General features: G+C 33.7%; 1 protein-coding gene across 1 annotated transcript in view; it reads right to left on the reverse strand.

Moving 5' to 3' along the window:
• LOC142354172 (uncharacterized) overlaps nt 1-21,607 on the reverse strand; it is a 104,428-nt gene that overhangs the window by 77,751 nt on the left and 5,070 nt on the right. Inside the window, exons 3-7 of the mRNA XM_075406433.1 lie at nt 18,592-18,870; nt 15,186-15,482; nt 7,257-7,571; nt 6,258-6,572; nt 5,167-5,481 (exon numbers count right to left, since the gene is read on the reverse strand). Coding sequence (XP_075262548.1) covers nt 5,167-5,481; nt 6,258-6,572; nt 7,257-7,571; nt 15,186-15,482; nt 18,592-18,870 — 1,521 coding nt within the window. The remainder of the gene's footprint in view (nt 1-5,166; nt 5,482-6,257; nt 6,573-7,256; nt 7,572-15,185; nt 15,483-18,591; nt 18,871-21,607) is intronic.

The following is a 21,607-nucleotide window of genomic DNA, read 5'->3' on the forward strand; positions in this document are numbered from 1 at the left end:
GCAAATCTTAGCTCAATTTAACTGATGCCGGTTTTTATATGATAAAAAAGCAATAAAACCTCAAAATTGCTTATTTAGTTGAATTCACTCAAATAACAACAACACAAGAAATAACAAACAACGCAAAAATTCTTTAAATTTCTCGACAAGTTATTAAGGTTTAAAGATTATTTTCTTCAACTGAGTTTTCAATATAAAACTTGACTTGACATCAAAATATTTTGTCAAAATAGTGATTTTTTAGATAATAGCCAAAAGACATATACAAGCTACAGTGCAGTAATTTGTCGTTTCGACTGCAGTTGAGACAAATAATTTTTGAGAGAAAAAACATGGAAGGGAGAAAGTTTGAACGAATACTGGTATAAAGAGTTCTTTTTCAATATTTCTCCGTGGATAATCCCTAGAGTTGAAAAAGTTCTTTACCTTCAAAAACTGTTTGGTGTGAAAAATTGTTCAGACATCTTCAAAAAACATCTAGAAACTTTTCACGAAAGAAGACGCAAAACCTGAAAAAAAAATGATTTTTTCATGATTTATCTCAAGGTACAAGGAAGAATTTTAAGTTGCTGCAAGTCGAAAACTATTTGTTGCATCAGCTGCCTATTTCCTTTCAATATAGACGAAAAAATTTAATTTAGATATTAAATGCAAAGAAGGCAAATTTCTTTGATCTTTTATTCTCGAAATTGGAAAAGTATTCAAAACATGAATTACAATTTAAGAACAACACAATTTGAGGAGGAACTGAAGCTTACGCAAGGATTTCATCGAAAAATGTGGAAAATGTTTGTTGAAAAAGTAAGACAACTGTTGTGGTGCTTGTTCCTACTGTAAATTTTTTCCACTTTTGAGTTTTCCAACAAAAGTGAATTTCCACAATTCGAAAAATTTTCCACTGCTCTTTGCAGAAAGATTCCGGGAAATTTTTTTTCAAGTTTATTAATCAAAGGTCCGCCAGAGTCAGATCACAAAAAATAACTATTGTGGAACAATTTTGTTTGAAGAAAAAAGAAACAGCCTTGCAGGAAAATCATTAGATTATTTATTGAAAAGTCAAATCGATACCCTCAAGCATTTCAATTTCATTCCACATACTTAAATACCGCAAATAAAGCTTGTTTTTTAACGAGATTTTAATGTTTTCGTGTTTTTAAAGTCGTCATTTCCTTTCCATTTCCTAAATCTCAAAGTCCAAACAATAACCAGATATATTCAAACAATTTGGATAGAAGGCCCGTGTTTTGAAAGATTGTCTCATGAAAAGACTTAATTTACAAATTCAGTTTGAATAAAGGTATTAAAACACTCAATATTATGGATATCACCGAAAAAAACAATCAAATTTCTGATCAATTGTGAAAATATGAACCTCAAACATTTAAAATTGACAGCTCCTAGTAAAGAAGGATCTTTTGTTATCTGATATTACTTGGAAGCTAAGACTTGTTATTTTGCGAGATTTTGGTGGCTTCGGTGTTTCTAAGAAATCATACACTTTCCAGTTCCTAAATCTTAAGTCGAGGGAAGAACAAAAAGTTTTTCAAACATCTTTGCCTGCGTTTAGATAGACGGCATCACGAAACGACTAAGTCAGTGATACAATTTAAGTAAAAAAAGAAGCATCGCAAAACTTATATGAGTTGTACGGTCTGGGAACAAACACAAAGAGAAGCAAAACTTAGATCAACCCGAATGAAACGTGATAAAATACTATAGACAAAAAGGCAACAAAAAATCAAAATTGCTGCATAAGTTTAATTGGCACAAAAGTTCACACAAACACATTTTTAATCAGTTATTTGACAAAATTACGAAGGCGAAAATGTATTTTGATGATCTTTTTAATCTAAGTTTTGATAATGAAAATTGGTTCTACATCTACTCAAAATATCGATCTTTTGGACAATAACCAAAAGAAAAATATACCTGCCACAGTAATGGGCAAAGAAGGTTTCCTCATTCATGCTTACACAGGACGAAATAAACCAATGCACTGGGAAATACAATCCAGCAGTGAATTTTTTGTTCAAAATGCTTCGTTTTCCGACAGAAATTAAATAGAATGAAGTATCATTGATCAAATACTAAAGCTTTAAAAAATTAAAATTAGCTAGAGTTTTATGAACTAATAATCTTCAAAAGTATTTTGCAATGAAAGCTTCTTCAACTCGCCGATTAAACCACTCAAAATTCTTAATCAAAGAAAACGGAGGCTGAAAAAAGTGCGGTACTTTTCGTCTGTTTGCCAGTTAGGCCGCAGAGTTCTGTATGGTATATCTCCAAAAATAACAATGAACTTTGAATTGCAGCATGACGAAAAATAGCTGCTGTGTTTTTTGCACATGTCCATCTTGGTGTTCAGAAAAAGTCCCTAAACAAGACAATAGTTTCCTTCAATCTTTTTTTTGCAAAACGTTGCTTCAATTGGAAATGTTTTTTAAATTTGGTTAATAACTGCTTATAGTTGTAAATAAAACAAGCAACTGAATTTCAAACACTCATAAGAAAATAAATGGGCCGACTAAGCACACACACATATATATATATATATATATATATATATATATATATATATATATATATATATACACACCAGATACTCAAAAGCTGAACAATTGAACTTTGCTAACTTTGCTAAACTAAGTTTTTCAGAAAGAAACTTGACTTGACATTTTGTTAAAATAACGAATTGAGGATAAAAACCAAACCAAAAAGAATAAATAAATAAATGTCCCAGCATTCAGCAAAGAAATTTCTACGCTCTTGTTCATATTAAATGCATTAAGTTAATGTAGAGCAAAGAAAATGCAGCTGTGTTGGTTTCGTTCAAAATGGTTTGTTTCAGCAGCTGGTCGGAAAAACAACAAACTTTTCTTACAGAGATAAAATAAAATGATGAACGTTTGTCCGAGTACTGACATATACTGCTAAAGATAGTTTTTCCCCTAATATCCGCGTGATTGGGGTTGCTAGAGTTTTAAAAGTGTTCATCCTATTCAAAAATGATTTCGAAGGAAAACTTGATCAAACCTTTTGAAAAGCTTTTACATCAAACATTTTGAAAAAAGGAACACAAATATAATTCCCTCAGTTTATGCGTTGTCCAATAAAGCTATACATTTTTGATCTCAAAATTCAGGAAAAAAATAGGAACAGCATCTTGTAAAAAAACTGACAGCAGTATTCTTTTTCTGTTTCTTTTTATTGCAGCCACAAAAAAAACTACTTAAATATCAAAAAGCAATTTTCATTTTCTGCAATCATTTTTTTGCAAAACTTTGCTCCAAGTCGAACTGTATTTGAAACTGGATTTACTCATGATTTTTCAATAAAGAAAAACAAGTGAATTTTGAATAACTCAACCAAATTTCAATTGACGGACTAAAAATATTTAGCTCATATATGTCAAATATCCGTGAGCAAAAAACTGGAAGCTGTCAAATTTAAAAAAAAATAATAGCAAAAACTTGTCGTGACTTTATTACTGTTGATTAAAGTGGAACCAAGGCTCGTTTTGTTGACTTACAGATTTGAAAAACTTCACAAGTTTTAGCTGAATCAACATGAAACTGGCCCAAATGGCAGAGACAATGAGGTTCAAATAAGATTTATAAAATGAGCCCTAGAGTACGCTTGTTTTAGTCTACTCCAAAAACGTATCATATTTATGAAAATATTGTACAGCAGAAGCTGAAATTTGTGATCTTGCAGCAAAACAAGAACCTGAATTGAAAATAAAATATAATTTTATTCAACCAACGTTAAATGTTTCCACACAAAGTTTACGCAATTTATATAAACAATTAAAACATTATATTTTGAGCAAAACTTTTCTAAATAGCCGTGAAAACTATCGAAAATTCTGTCTATTAAATACTTAAACGGTATTAAAATTAAGAAGATGAACTACCTCACAAAATCTCTATAAGAACACTTTTGCCTTTTTCATGTTTTAGCAGAGATCTGTTCACATATCTTTTTCAAATCACTCGAATCATTTAGTTTATGTTATCACGTGATGCAAAAAATTATAAAAACTGGCCAGCTAAAAAAAGTTTCAGCCAAATTGGCTGACCATAAGATTAATTTTATGTGTCATAACTTTTTTAAGATGAAAAACTACTCATTTTTCTTATGGGATTTCTAATATTAAGGTGCAAAGTGCAATAAAGTGATACAACATATGAGACTGCAAAAAACCGAATCACGTTCAATTTGAAATGGTAGAAAAAGCATAAATATTCAAAATGTTAAAAAATGAAAAACTTTGTTCAGAAAACTTGATTTCTACCGGAGTAATCATGTCAGTTAAATTTTGAGGATGAGGAGCAATGAAAAAAACACCACAAATATTTGTCTTAGTTGTCCTCAAAAAGGAAATAAATCATATACAATCGAACAAAACACTAGCCCTAATTACCTACTTATAAAAATATGGGAACAATGAAGATCAAATATATCAATACAGATCTACAACGGTTCAAAATAGAATAATTCCCTAACAAGAGTTTCAAAAGGTGATTTTAAGATCAAAATTTGGGAAGTTGCCTGAATTATGCCGAAAATGTACACCGAAAAATTTCAAGTTTTTTGTCTCATTGACAATCGAACAAATTTTAAAATTAACAAATTTTAACATTAAAAAAATTTTTGAAAAAATATTTGTAACGAAACTCTAGAGGCAATTACAGGTTTAGCAGCTGCTATGCTCTTGTTTTCGGCTACAAATAACTCTTTTGAACTCACTTGCTTAAAACAACCTTTAATTTAGTTAAGGATTTTACATTTTGGAAAACCTTGATAGGCATCAGAGCTTTATTACGAATCGGGATTTTCATAAAGAATAACTAAACATCGGGCACAGGAAATTGAGGCTTGTTATGCGATAAAGACTTTGATTATTATAATCACACTTTAGTAAGGAATATTACGGTGGGCCTATTTTGCATCCATTTTTTTATAATGAGAGGGAATCTTCTCACTCAGACTCTTTAATCGTTTTCTATCTAAACCACTATGAATTAACTATTGAAATCTTTGTCGACTCGATACATATTTATGCAACTACTTGAGAGGCTGAACTCATCGCTGCCCGTCCTCTCCACTTTGAAATAAATTTCTAATACTCCACAAAATTATTGAAGGAGTTAACTTTGTACTTACTTATGCAAGTACTTGCCAGACTCAACTCATCGCTGTAAAATGCGTCTGGTTCGTCTTTTCCACAGAGGGTTTTGATAGAAAATGTGTAGCTACATCCAGGAACGTCCAAACCAGTTAGAACACATTCCTTGACTTCAGTGGCTCCGGTACAGGTCGGGTATATTTCAGTTTCGGCTGTTGACCCACAAGTTGGGGTAATTGCGATCACTGAATCGGGGTTGGCCCCACTTTGAGCTGTGGTTGTGACTGTTAGGGTTATGCCAGTTGTTGTCTGGGTGTCCGCTTTGACAGTAACTGCGGTTACAGGGAGAGGTTCTGAACAAAATATCAGTCTAAGTCTGTTAACCAGGTAAAGTATAACTCAGCTAATATTTCCTTATAAATTCTTGAATGAGAAATAGATTTCTAGATGTCATTCAATTTTATATCCATTGCTGAAAAACCAATTTGCACAATGGCTTTTCATTGCATCTTTAACACTTTTGTAACATAACTCCTTTCCACATTTGTTGTTCAATTGCGCTTATGATCCTGACATCAAAAACGGATCTCTAACTTTTATAGTGTTGGCAATACTCATTTTTTCAGTCTACTGAAGTTTGAAATGTTTGATTCCTTAAGCAGTATTCATCTCTAACCCTCTTAAAAATTGGGTTTAGCAGCTCTTAAATTAGTGTTTTTGACTTGATGTAATTTATGTTTTGAACGCACGTGGATAAATAATCATAATTTAAGAAAAATTTGGCAAACGATATAGCTTGGAGTGTTCTAATAGACTGGCTAGTTTCCGCTAAATTTGAAGGACAAAATTATCAAAGCTGTGGTACGATTCCCAATTTGCATCAAACGCTACGAAATTTTAGCGAGGGAAAGTACACATTATTTTACATTGGTGCAGGAACCTCATACTGATAAAAAGCAGAGCTCATTAATGGAAACTCTTGGTAGGCTTCACTTTCATCACATTTTATTAGGCCATGAATTAAAAAAATCTACTTTTCGAGGTTCTTTAATTGTTCCCCGTCCTCTCCACTTTGAAATTAATTTCTAATATTCCACGAAATTATTGAAGGAGTTAACTTTTTACTTACTTATGCAAGTACTTGCCAGACTCAACTCATCGCTGTAAAATGCGTCTGGTTCATCTTTTCCACATAGGGTTTTGACAGAAAACGTGTAGCTACATCCTGGAACGTCCAAACCAGTTAGAGGACATTCCTTGACTTCAGTGGCTCCAGTACAAGTTGGGTATATTTCAGTTTCGGCTGTTGACCCGCACGTTGGGGTAATTGCGATGACTGAATCAGGGTTGGCCCCACTTTGTGTTGTGATTGTGACTGTTAGGGTTATGCCGGTTGTTGTCTGGGTGTTGGCTTTGGCTGTAACTGCAGTCACTGCCAGTGGTTCTGAACAAAAATCAGGCAAATTGTAATTGAATGGCAGCTTCAAATTTATTTTATAGCAAATGCTGAAAAATCTTCTTAAACAATTGCTTATCCTTTAATTTCTTGTGTGTTTCCACTTGTTGATCACCTACATTGATGAACGTGACGTTTAGAATCGATGTCTAACTTTTATACAGTTAGCAATACTTCTTCTTTTAGTCAGTTGGAGTATAAAAAAGCTTGACTCTTCTTGCGGAACTCTCCACCTTCAAATAGCTGGTTTAGCAACACCTTTTATTGTATTTTTGAATTGAGCTGATTGATATTTTGAATGCACTTGATTGGCTGCTTGTTACTTTAGAAGAAAATTTTACCATTTTTTTTTTAGCTTGGCGTCTCTTAATATTCTGGTTATTTTTCTGCTAATTTGAAAAGAAAAAGTTATAAAAGTTTTATTGGAATTCCAGATTGTCAAGAAAATCTTCGAACAATCTGCACAAGAAAGCGAAGATTAATTTGCATTTATACGAAAACCTTTCATTTAGAATTGTAGAGATCAATAAGGAAAGTCATTGTAGGCTTAATATCCATCAAATGTTCACGAAACAATGATGAGAGAGAATTTAACGATATTTAATTGTATTATTTTCATGCTTTTTAAAATTACATATAGAATCTTTTGGTCGAAGTGAGCTAACCACTTACTTATACAGGTGCTGGCGAGGCTTATCTCATCACTGTAAGTTGCGTAGGTTTCATCTTTTCCACAGAGAGTCTTGACAGAAAACGTGTAACTACATCCAGGAACGTCCAATCCAGTTAGAGGACATTCCTTAACTTCAGTTGATCCAGTGCAGGTTGGGTATATTTCAGTTTCGGCTGTTGACCCGCACGTTGGGGTAATTGCGATCACTGAGTTAGGATTTGCCCCACTTTGGGTTGTGGTTGTGACCGTTAGGGTTATGCCGGTTGTCGTCTGGGTGTTGGCTTTGGCTGCAACTGCGGTTGCAGCCAGAGGTTCTAAACAAATAATCAGTCAATTTTTGTCACAACTTTTGTCTGTAAAATTGGTACAATTAAACTCAGCATATCTTTCATTGTAAAAAGGTTAAATGCAAACGTTATTGTAAATATGAATGATTGATGTAATTCAATTTGTTGTTCGAAATTTTTGTTCATTCGCAGTCATGAGCGAATCGAAAAACGTGCATAAATATTGCAAGTTGTATCGCTGGATCTTTCTACTGAATAAAATGTCGGTTCCAATTTTCATGCTCAATTTTTTCCACTCAATTGCAACTTTTTGTCAGAAAATGATTTCTTTTGAATGATATTATTAAAATTAGAGGCAGTTAAAAATGATAGCTCAATAAAACATTAAACGTTGAGCTTATTGTTTCCCAGTATAATTTTTATGTTTTACTTGCGTATCTTTCAGAATACTTATAGAGGAGGGTATAATCTTAAACCTAACTCAGCTCCCTAAGAAAACAAAATAGTAAAATAGTGAAAAATGAGGTTTGATCAAATTAAAACAGTTTTAAATAAGCTACACTAACTGTTATGAACGATACCATGAGTGGTTTCATCGCTACATCCCCCAGCAGTAGGGCATATCGCTTGACAAAAAAAATATAGCATAATTTTTTGGAAACCGTTAGAATTCCGCTCCTTTTCATTCGTTTTTTTTATCAACTTCTCTGAAACTTTTTCATTGTTTAGGTAATCTACTTCGAAACGCTATCAATTCTATCGATCATGCCACAATTGCGAGAAGTGCCGTGATCACTTTTAGGAGGAATTTGAAAAGGAATTTGAGAAAACTGCTTTTCACAATAAAATATAATTGACGGAAGCTCCAACCGCAAAATTTTGCGTAATTAGAATTCAAATAATTTAGGACCGCATTTCGCAATTTTACGGCTTGGAAGCAATAAACACTTTCAAAGACGCCAAATTCTTTTTTAAGTGATTTGGTTTAAAATGCACCAAGAATATTACCAGATTTCACAAAGTAGCAACAATAATTAAACACACAAGGGAAGAAAAATCTGCAAAGCACGAAAGCTTAAGGTTCCAAAGACGGAAACAAAAAAGATCATAAAATAAGCGCCAGATTAATTGCACCGAAGGATGAAAGAGAAAAGAAAAACTTATTTGAGTCAATTCAAAATTTACACAAACTTTTTTTCTGAACTGGTTGTAACGTTGAGAGAACAATCTGCAATTTAGAATAAATAAAAAGTATTCATAAATAGTTCTGAAAATAATATCTGAAATGAAACGTTGAAAAAACGATTTTCTAAAAAAAGGAACTATTCTGCTGTTAACCATTATCTTCAATTACTATTCTAACATAATAATTTCTCATATGGAAACATTTAAAACATTTTATGTAGACAACAATGTACTAGAAAGTTAAATTTAGAATAAATTAGCCGTTTTATGACAAATATTTGCAATAAATTTCAACTACGCTGACATCAAATGTCTCATAATCGCTTCAAAATAGAATAAAGTTTTGCAAAATACCAAATACCCTTGCAGCCAATCGTACCAATTTTTCACATTTATTTGACCCTAGTTTTCATATTAAGACTATTAATTGTTTTGTGGAAACCAATTTCGCAAAAATTGATCACTTTCTGCATTGAATGGAAGGCTGAACGTGAAAGTGTCAGCCACTTTTTTGCAATTAGATTTTCGGTACCGGGAGACGCTCGTAATATTGTCATGGTTGCCTTTTGAACTCGATGTGTCTAACAAGAGGCCAGTTCATGTCCGTTTGCACAATTCAAAAATTTTTATCTATGAAGAAATCACTTCAAACTCAAACCGCTGAATGATTCAACTAAAGCCACATTAGAGATTCAGTTAAGGTGCGTCAATTACGACATTCCGAGGCACTAGAAACAGTAAAATCAGATAAAAAGAACAAATAATAGTTACAAAAAATAGTGTCTAATCGTTTTTCAGAAAAGAACACCCAAGAAGTGTCAAAATAGTTTACGATAAACTCCATTGAAACAACGTATATTGTATTTCCATAGAAAACGGATATCAATGTTTTACATAGATATCCGATCTGTCATTAGGTGGACTAGAAAACAAGTAGACAAAAAAGATAAAAAAGTGAATTGTTAAAATTTCGTTTCTTTTAAAGAAAAAAATAGCCTTGTTTTTGAATCTAAAGTTTGACATTGGGACCTGAAACGATCACGAATATGTCATAAGACTACTAAAGAGGCCAAACGCAACGAATAAATAACAATTTTATTTTCTCAGAAAACAGTCTCGAAGCCATGAAAACCAAAATGCAATCACTAAAAAACATTAGATATGATTAATCAATGTCGCTGGAGTTCATCCAAACTCACTGCTGTAATATGAAACTGTCAGTAAAAAGAATTTTTCTTAAAACAAAGAAAAACCCAAAAGTGTGCAAACGCTCAATGTCAATAAAAAGTTAGTGAAAATTTTTAGTATCAATGCCAAAAGAACAATTACTTAAAGAACTTGAAGAACTTAAGTACATATGAAATTAAAGAAGACAACATCTTTTTTCACTGAAAAAATAAAGGGGGTAATCAACAGACTGACACAGGCAGAATTTAAAGTTTCAGAAACGATTCTATTCAAACACATTGTTGGAGCAATGAAGTCATCATCATTGAAATTGTAAGTCAGAACATTGATTCTGCCTATTTGCAAGTAAATGGGATATGTCAACAATGATACATTGATTTGAAATGTAATGTTTTTGTACTTAACTTAAATAATCTAACAGTGAAAGAATTTATTAAAAACCTGACAGCTCCTCAACAAAATCCCATTTTTTTCGTATTTTAAAAATCTACGATTAGGTCAAAGTTAACATTTCTATTACAGCTCTTCTGTTAAAAACAATGAAAAATTGAAAATTGTAGCCGAATCACAATATAGAGGAGTAGAGCCAACTTATCTATAACAAATGTTGAATTTTGGATAAACGTCTCGTTTAATATGTCAAATATTTATTTTCAAAAAACTATCAGAAGAAATGGAGTTGAAACTAGCTCTCTTTTTTGGATATTGAAACATTGGGTCCTCAGTTTTAAGGTTTGCACTTACGGTGAAATTAAACAAATAGGGCGTAAGAATCATATTTCGTGACATCTTTGATTAAAATAGGGCTGAATTTAGGAGAAATTAAACAAATCGGATAAAGTCGGATCAAACAGTTCGGCAACGTCCCTCTGGCTTTGTAAGTAAAACCCATAAAACTTTCGTTATCATTTTGAACAATTTTTTAAAGCAAAATTGACAAAAACCTGAGCAAAAAATCGAAAGTGTGACTAAATTACCGATTGGTATATCGGTAGGCAAAAATGTCTGAAGAAAAAACTCAGTTCAGATTGTGGTTCCTCCCCCACTAAGGTGAGTCAGAACAATAGTGAGTGATTTTAAACCGACCATTTCCATCTTGATATAGGTCATTTAAAAGGTTAAGGTATGTGTCATATTAATGTGAATTAAATAATTTCTTCGAATTAAAATAGACCGTTTCTGTGAAAAATATGTGTCTGCAGGTCATCTCGAAAATCCAGTGCTCTGTTTAGCAGCACTACAGCTGACTATATAACTTAACTATTTTTCAACACAAACTCACGAATGCTCTCAAATACTCAGAATCAACCATAGCAGAAACTTTGACCGTTTAATACTGCAAAAACCAGAAGCGTTCTTGTATTTGGAGCTCAACATTTGGGTTGCTTTGTACCGTGTACAACTGAACTGACCCCCAAAACTTCCCATTTTACAATTGAACGTGCAAGCTTCCTTCACATATTTCACATTTAGAAAAAGATAGGGAGCCTTCATGCACTTGCAATTGGCGTAGCTCAAGCTTTCTTACGTTTACAAAACACCATCAAGGAAAATGTCTTTGGTTACATTACCTGAATCCTGTTCACTTTTTAAATTGAACTCACAAAAAGCGTTCCTGCTTTTACTAGGACTGAGCATATAATAATCTTTGCATTGTTTACATTTGAACATACTGAAAATCTTCGGTTTATGGCTGAACATACAAACAAATTCCTGCATTTAATATTTAAACAATAAACATTTATTTAAAATTTTAATCATTCGACTTAAAATATCAGAAGTTATATTGCGTTCACCAACTGATAACCAGACATAACAAATTTTTTGCAGCTTTACTAAACAGAATAACGGAAGCGTTTTTTATATTTACTTGTAAGTATACCAGTAAAATTGTTGCATTTATAATTAGGTATTTTAGCAATCTTTCCTGAGCTCGGAGCTGTTAAAATGGTTGTTTTATCCAATTTCTTAACATGTCTAATCTGTCTTGCATTTATGACTCAATTGCAATCTAATTGAAATATCAGAAAATTTCTCATTACGTTGCCAATCCTACAAACTCAGTAGAGTTCGCGTTTGCAAACTCGAGTGACAACTTTTTGTCACTCATTATCGCGTGAGCGAGAACTGGTTATGTTTTGAACAGCAGTGACAAGAAAATTGGAGAAAATCCTTTTAAAATTCCGTCAATGATTGCGTGAAAACCAGGTTTTTCTGTCATAAATGTCCTCAATTTGTGAGCAGGGGTATCGCCATCACTGCACTTTGACCTCCAATTTATATTTAACACTTTGGATTAATTTAATAATTGTCCCGCACTTCATCTTGATACGAAGTACTAAATGCTCAAGTATTTCCAAGTTTACAACTAGACATTGAAAAAAAATTTACTATTACAATAGGAAAAATAACAAGTCATTTTTTCTATTACAACAGACCCTAACCCAAACATTCTGGTAGCTTTTTAAAATTTTTGCGGACAATTGAGCATAATTAAAAATTTTTTATATTTACAACTTAAAAAAGAAACAATGAAAGTATTCTACGAGATTTTTTTAAACATTTTTAATGAATCGTCTCGATTTGAATTGAATTTTATGTTCCCCAATTTATCACAGACGAACTAATTGAGCGTATAACTAAAACAGAATGGGCAAAATAGGAGGACGCCAGGTCGGGTCGCTGCAGGATTTTTGCACACTAAAGTTTTACTTTATAATGAGACATTTTAGTCCTAAAAACATTGAGAGAAAAATATTCTGACATCCACCAATCCATAAGCATATAATTGGATAGGTTCATTTTTTTTCTGAAAAACCAAAATGAAGTTTTTCGTCAAAAGTTAAAAAAGGAATGTCATTTGTAACGTCTACTTCTGAAGCGGTGGTTACAGATACTTGAACGTGAATCGAACAAAGCTCACAGTTAGGTGAGAACGATGAAAGTAATGCTCATTTGCTTTGAGAAAAGGTACGGATGAATGAGAAATAAAAAGGCCTGGAGCAAATACCTGGAGCAGTTGCAGCAAAATTTATGGCATGCTTGATCATTTCAAATGCGTAAAAATTCGCCAAGTTAATTTTAATGATTGTTTTGAAGAAATGTAATTTTTTTTAATGAAAATTGAAAAAAAATTGACGAGAATTGCGCGGAAATGTTTTTGAAAATACTCTCATAGATTTCAAAGGGAAAAGTTGAATACTGGACTTCTGTGGTTGCGCAGAAAAGATCAGAAGATTGCACACTATTTGTTGTGTTGAATCCAATTAGGACAAAAAGGGCTGTTATTACAATTTCAGGTTTTTTTCTTATCGTTTTTGTTATACCTCGGGAACAATTGAAGCCAATTTTATAACACTGATCGTCTCATGTCCCATACTAAACCTCCAGAGTTGATTAGAGCTGCAGCAGGGTAATTCCAGCGTTAGGTGCGCTATCAGAGCTGTAACACAGCGCACCCAGAGTACGAGACCTCTCCACTCTGGGTCCTGTCTTAACAGAGTAGAACACAGAGTAGTTCTATTCTGGAATTTACCTTGACAGAGTAGAACCCAGAGTGTAGGTCTACTCTGGAGTCTGTCTTGACAGAGTTGATCACAGAGTACGTCTGCTCTGGTGCCAGTCTTGACAGAGTTGACCACAGAGAAAAATAATATATATTGCTATAATAAATACATTTCGTAAAAAGTAATGTTTGACGTATTTAATTTATCTAAAGAAAAGAACATTCTAAAAGTATTGCGAATGAAAAAAAAAACCCAACCGCTGTGAAAATAAATGCTAAGTATACCGTTAAGCATGTTTCTGATAAAATGGATGACCTTAGACAGCTTTCTATAATAACAGTCATAATAATCAAATTTTCGTCTCTAGTGGCCTAGCATTTTCTTTCAGCTGGACCCCTTTGGTTTTGATCAAATCCATCAGACTCTATATGTGCCTCTGATCAGAATGTTGCTTTTTTGTTGCTTCTTAGCAGAGCCAACATCTCTGAGCCAGCTCCGTCAAGAGTTGTCCCAGAGTACACCTGCTCTGAGCCAGCTCTGTCAAGAGTTGTCCCAGAGTAGACCTGCTCTGAGCCAGCTCTGTTAAAAAATGTCCCAGAGTAGGCCTGCTTTGAGCCAGCTCTGTCAAGAGTTGTCCCAGAGTAGGCCTGCTCTGTCAAGAGTTGTCCCAGAGTACACCTGCTCTGAGCCAGCTCTGTCAAGAGTTGTCCCAGAGTAGGCCTGCTCTGTCAAGAGTTGTCCCCGAGTGAGCGTGCTCGGGGCCCAGCTCTGTCAAGGATAACCCAGAACAGGGCTACTCTTGGAGCTCTTCTGTCAAGGGTAACCACATAATTCTATTCTGGAGCTACTCTGTCTAGCGTAAAAAGTGACCTGATCAGACTCTGATCTAGCTCTGAGAGTTTCACTGATTTTACTCTGTTCCAGTTCTGATCTGCTCTGCAGGTAAGATACGGGTTATAATATTTAAGCAAAAAACGGGAAAATTGCTCTTTTGAAAAGTTTATGTGTAAAATTACTGAATAGTTAGTGTTTATCCACAAAAAAAATTAGTTTTTTAATGTATCTGGAGTTGTTTGGTGGAAGATTGAAGGTTTGAAATACGTTGGCAATGAGATAAGGCAGTTTTCATTACAGTTGTAAGAAAAAGTGATAGACAAATTGTTCGCGGGACAAAATTTAAAACAAAGGAAAATTTGAGAGACTTTTGCGACCAGCAATATTTTTCTATACTTATGACTTTTCTGAAAAAAGAATAAAAGTTAAAATTGTCAAGTTTTGGGACACCCAATAATTGAAATTAATTGATAGTTGTTAGATGTCTCCCTTTCGCGAAAAAAAGAGTCAATCTATTGGTGGAAAAAATTGTCAGTTTTCTGTGTCTTATTTTTACACAAATACGATCACCCCCTATTTTTGTGTTCCAGAAAAGTGCTTACAAATTATGATGCCATTGATAGCAAAAGTGTTGGTCCTCCGACCTTTGAGTTTAGAAATACTTCTAGAGACCGATTTCGCAAAAAATTACAGAAAGCGGGAGAAGTTAGTTGTGACAGCTGCTTTTAGGTTTTTCATTGGCAAAACCGCAAAATATTTATCTTTTTGCTCTGAAATTGAGCACATTTTGAACGAACGATTTTTGAAGACCAAAAAAATGGCGGTGATGTCGTCATGATTCGTTATTTTTCCACCAGGGGTGTAAAAAATGAAAGAGTGCAAGTTTTATAAAAGTTTTTTTTTTAAAAAATTAAACCACGCATCTTACTTGTGCATGCATTGCCTGTGGCCGTGTCACTGTCAACCGCTGCCGATCCAGTAGCCTCACAACTCTCGCGAACAGTGAAAAGATAGATGCAACCAGGTTTCGTCAAGCTAGTAATCGGACAAGTGGCACTGGCACAGGACTGCTCGCTTTCTCCCGCTCCCCCGCAACTAATTGCAATTTTGGTAGATGAGTCGGAATTAGCGGTCGCATCTGCATTCGCGGTCACTGTAAGGGTAAGAGTGCTTACAGTCGGGGCGACTGCGCTATTGAACACCACACTTGCCACAGGAGCTGGTTCTGAAATTAACAAACATATCTTTTTTGTTAAATGGGCTTACGATAATTGTTTAGCTAATCAAGAGAAAATGAGCGATTCAATCACGCATTACGCCGAAAAACGTACAAAAAAACAAGCAAATTTACTAGATTTTATTGAGGTTTTTCACGGCCTATTTTTAAGATTAGAGTTACAAACGAGTGTGGAAAACAGTGACAATAAGGCGATTTTAGTTCGAATTTGAGAATAATTCTCGATTAATAATTCACGATTTGGGTTTTTGAGTTATCGTCGAACGAAAACCTCTAGCATAATTCCTCGAACGAAAACCTCTAAGTGCCAATTAAGCAGAATTCAAAGAAAACCTAATTGATTTTCGATAAGAAAAGAGTTCTTCGATTCACTTCTTGCGGATTAAAAAGGCAAATAGCTGGTTTGAACGTACTCATATCATATTTCGGAAATTCATAATATAGTTCATATGTTTCAGAAATTTAGTTTCTAAACTATTTCTTAGATCAGTATTACTAAAATCGAGAACATTAGCTGTATGTCAATTGAATGCGAAAAACACTGTGAAAATTAGTGATATTAATTGTGGACAAATTTGACGATGCCATTTCACATTTGTCCACTTTTTGTCCAAAACTTAGTTCAGAAACTTAATTTTGATATTGGTCTTTTGATGAGTGCGTTCAAACCAGCCATTTGTGCGTTTAATCCGAAATTAATAAATGACTAGCGTGCAGAATCTTGGGTGTCAACTATCAGACAAGCAAGAATTTTATCAAAATAACTGAATAAACTTTTACATGGCGAACGTCGAGATCTTAGAAGAATCTTAGAAGATGAGTTTTGAAGTCTGACAAGTGGATGAAAATTTTTGTGACAAAAAATTTGAAGTACAGAAAATGTTGCAGCATGTGTCAGTGCAATTGAAATAATGTTTCCCAGACAGATCTCCATAACTACCCAAATGACACAAAAGCCAGCAAAAAAAATGAATCTATTCAGAACGTTGGATCAAAAAACTTTAATAACAGCCATCATATCCTATGAAATTGTTTTGTCTGTTTTTTGACGTGATCCAATAAAAAACGCGTTCCTTCACGGCGCGATTTTTTTTATCAGACAACAGAAAAATGAGGACAAAAAAGATAATACAACATGGTTAAGCTTAGTACAAAGTACAAAAGCTTTGAAAAGAAAAAAACAGCAAATAAAACTGATCATAAGCAAAACACCTCCCGCAAAAATACACGAAAAAAACAGAAAAAAAACGGACTGACACACGCACGCATACAAATCCACAGAGATACAAGAACACACACGCACAAACACACACAAACACACACACACATGTGGACACATAGATAAACACACTCACGCGCACATCATTACGACGCAGAGGTATACCCAAATCGTCACGGCAGATATGCCCGATGCGTGTATCTTGTGTTCGCTTTTACTATGTTAATACATTGAAAGTGAAACAATATTGCAAAAAAAGCTACTTTAACAGAAACCGGCAAAATGGAAGGTAAATTTGAATCCGTGTTCGCAAAAGTGTCCTAATCCTAGCCGCGAAATACAAGTACAAACTTTATAACCTATTTTTTGCATGGCTTGTATCACTCATCTGCTCCATTTATGTATGGATTTTTTTGCCTATATTGTAACTCGATTTCGCATATAATCCGCAATTAAGCCTAACTTAATTACTACTTATTCAATTAAGCCTAACTTATTACTACTAGTAGTATTTTATTACTTCTTTATTACTACTTATAGTACTTTATTACTACTTATTATTACTTATTAGTACTATTTAATACTACTTATTAAAATCGGCCAGTCCCACAATGATATACAAAGCCCTTGATGTGCGAGAGATTTTTTTGGGAAAAAAAAAACAGTTTTTGTGGTTGCATGTATTTAAAGCACTTAAAAGCTTTGAAAGCTTCAATTAAATCTTTATTAAAGTGCTTATTGCATGCTCAATTTGCGCGCGAATAATAGATAAATAAATTGTGCGGAAACATGCTACAAGATTTGTAACCTACTTTTCGCACCAAATATTTTTTTTCGCAAAATTGGCGAAACCCCTTTTGCGAAAAGTAAGATACAAAGGATGTCTCCTAATTTTGTTCATTGTATGTATCTAATTTTCGATTCAATTTTACTAAGGCGGAAGTTTTGGGGTATACCTCTGCGTCGTAATGATATACACACTCTCAAATATACACCCCGTAAACAAGCATTTACACCCAAACATACACGCGCACCCCGAAAAACCCAAAAGTTAACATTTTTGCCCTCACAAAAACACACACATACACTTTTAATCACATACGCAGACATACACACACAAGCACAGTCAACTGCAAACATTCATTTTTTGAAAGAAACGCTCAGAGACTTGCAACTACTCATACTGTTACATACGCAGCCAACAGAATTATATAAATTGAGAACATCTGAAGAAAAATTGACGTTGATTAAATCGAGAAAAATCGAGATTGATTGTTGATAAAATGTTTTTGATTATTTCAATTTTGCCATTTTTTACATAATCGAGTATTGTCGTTATAGGTTTCAGCAGAATTAATCAGATTATGAATAGTTCTGTAGCATTTTATATAAGCTTTTATCGAAATTGCGACCATGACTTAGCTTCTGACCATAAAAATGAGAACAAGACTTAGATTGCGACCATCAAAATGCTATCATGACTGAAATAAATTACGAGATGACTTAGATTTGAACACACTCTGAATTGATCGATTCTCAACAAAACTCAGCTGAAACCATTATAAGTCTGCTGTGACTATGCATAAAACTGTGTTCTATAAATCATCCTAGATTTGAAGCTCGTTTTTGTTCGAAACAACAAGAGTTACGATTCGAAATAACGGGCTTGTGAATCAAAATGTCGAATCCGATTTTGGGCTTATAGCTTCAGATTTATTAGTCAAAATATTTTGGCTTATAGCTCTATGAAAAAAAAAATATCCCAAAAAAAGTATTGACACTATAGTTATTTACAATGACAGTAAATTTAACAAAATATTTCTTGTTACGGGATTTTCGCTAAGTTGAATAATAGTAATCTTCGGCCGGGAATCTTACTTGAACAGAAAGATCCAGTTCCGGTCCAGACATGTGCAGCTGGCTTCGCGACCGCCCCGGCCGCAGTTAAAGTAACAGCTGCTGGGTTCACATTCACTGTGTACTTAGTACCAGCGTTCAAACTGTCAATCACAGCATTTGCATCGCTTTCCGTCTTTGTGATCTCTGTGCCAGTCTTGTCATTGTACTTTGCAGTGAATGACGTCACAGTGCCGGAGCCGGAAGCCACTTGAAGGTCGAATTGTGCGAGGGCGTGATTCTGTGCAGACAAGTCAAGTTCTGAAACACAAAAATGTATCGCTCTTAACTGCAGTTTTTATAAAGGTCAACAAAGTTCAACCATAATTAACGGCTACAGTGTGAGCAAGAAAAAATAACTAGTTTTTTTTTTTAAAAAAACTTAGCTTTGATTTCATTGGATTTATTACAAGAACTTACAAATTTAACTGCAATTGATGGTCAATGGAGTCTGGCTTTTTCACGTTGATTCAAAGGGCAACTAAAAATTTAAATTGAAGTCATAGTTACGTATAGTTTTGCATTCCATTATTACCTTCAATTTAATTCCTTTCGCTCGTACCTGGTGAATCCATATGTTTTTCCAATCGATTTCAATTGAATAATACTTCAAATTTTTTAAATGTTTTTGAGTTAAGAAAGGCCGAAACTAAAACTTTTTCCTGTCGTTTTCTTTCTACTGAGATATTTGATGGCATAAATCAGACAAATTTGTACATCTCCCCGAGTACAAATTAGAATAACTCAAAGCAGACTCAAGACTCAAATAGTTCTGACTTTTTCAGCCAGTTTTCAGCAACTACTGCTATTTTAGACAAATTCTCTACAATTTTTGCTGTCTTCTCAAACTTTCCAGGAACCGTTGCTGTTTTTTGCATTTTAAAAACAACTGGAGGCTTGCCAGGACCTGGCCGATGCGTGGATTCAGAACTCCAGGACTAGGCCAATACTCGCACAAGACTGACCACTAAAAATGATCATAGATCTGATCAAGTTGTGATATTAGATTCGTAATTACACTGATATTCACTTGCCTTTTTATAAGTAGTTTTTATACCTTTCGTTATTATATAAAAAATACATATTTTGATGATGAAAATTACAAAAAAAACTGTTGGATTTTGGTGATATTCCGATTTTTAGCACAGTCAATTGAAAAATGACAGCATCAATCCTAGTCGAGACCGGATGTTTATCTTGCAGGAATCTGTCAGATTCTGACAGATAGATGGTTTTATTCCAAAATCTGACAGAAAAATGATAATCTTGCAAAATTCTGCCAGAAAAACGTTTTTTGTGGAAGAATCTGCCAGAAAAACAATTATCTGGCAGAATCTGCCCGACGAAGGGCTTGTAAGATTCTGGCAGAAAAGTGTTATCTTGTAGGTCTCTGGCGGAAAAATAGTTATCTTGTAGGAATCTGGCAGAAAAATGATCTTGTAGGAACCTGCAAAAGCTTTTGACAGAAGATGCATCGTCTCGTAAGAATCTTCCAGAATCTGCCAGATTCCTACAAGATAATCATCCATTATCGACTATGGTAAATAACTAAGTCACTTCCTATTGCAAAAGTTAAAAAAACATGACGCGTACAGAAACTTAAAAAAGAAATAACCTTAAGTTTTTCATCATAATTTCAAAAGAAAAGTGCAGCAGAAGCTTTACGCATAACTCAAACAATTTTTTGAAAAAAATGAAAGTTTTCACTAAAATCTTGTCATCCTTTCGATGCTGTTCATTCTCTACTTGCTGTTTTTCCTAGAATATAAAGGCCAACTTAAAGCCTAACTTTTATCATATTGTCAAGGTAGATTTTAATATCTCGCCTAGAAGTGCTCCCTAGGTTGTCAATTTTTGAAAGGTAAAAATGTTTTTTTTTCAAGCATACCTGACCTTTGCTTATTGGGGTCTGGAAAAGTTCAAGCCAGCAGATCTCTGGAAAACAATACAAAAATACATTGCAAAAGATAAGAAAAGGTGTGAGATACTTATTGTCCGAATTAATTACTTCAATCCTATTTCAATTTTAAAAAATTACAAAGTAACTGGAATAACCAAATTTTCACCGATGTTCTCAAAATTAGAAAACAACCTAGAAAACAGAGTTCGATGAGTTCGAATGAAAATAATAAAACAATCGGAGCTGGCTTGAAAATAATTCAGCGAATGACCAAAATAAATGAACTTTTCGCTCGAAAAAAGCAAAATTTAATCTGAATATTGATCAAAAAACAGGGTTAAATTTTCACTACCATCATGCTGTCATTTGACGAAAAGATTATAATGCATACATTCAACTAAAATGATTGTCATTTTAAAAATATTGATTGCATCAAGTAGAAATTCAGATCTAATAATAATCTTCCAAAGTATAGTTTAATTTACATATATACGTAAATGTCTATTATGTCCGTCTATTTCACTGTACGTGGTATTGTTGGAAAGTTGAATTATTGCACATTTTTGTCATGCAGATCTGTAAGAAAAATGCATTAGACTACTACTTTTTGATACTTCTTATTAAAGGTTTCAAGTCAGCCTTCGGCCACGTCTCAATCTATTAAAAACTCGATACGTCATAAAGCAGTGGTCTAACATACGTTTAAAATGTATGCTAGTCGTCTTTTTTCATACTAAGTTATATTCAATGCAATTGTCCCATTTTTGTCATGAAAAGACACAATTGATAACTCTAGAAAAGGCAGCATCCTTGGGAAGAAAGAAAACTTCTCAAAAAGCTTGTTGTTTTTTTTGCAGCTCTTGCCGCGTTGCACACTGATACCGTCTAAAGCAAGGAGCCACACTGCTGTTTTGTGGCTGTATATAAATAACAGGATATTATGAAAATTAACCATTTTTGGTAAGAGAAATAGTAGGTTGTAAAAGTTAACTAAAAATCAGACCATTCCGGACATTTATGGAGTTTTTTCGTTTAATTATTGAACCGGATGAAAGCAAATACCAACAGCCAGTGCAACTTTTGAGGAAATAAAAAAGT

The sequence above is a fragment of the Convolutriloba macropyga genome, chromosome 15 (genome assembly GCF_964194025.1).
Source record: "Convolutriloba macropyga chromosome 15, txConMacr16.3, whole genome shotgun sequence".
In the NCBI taxonomy this organism is placed as follows: domain Eukaryota; kingdom Metazoa; phylum Xenacoelomorpha; order Acoela; family Convolutidae; genus Convolutriloba; species Convolutriloba macropyga.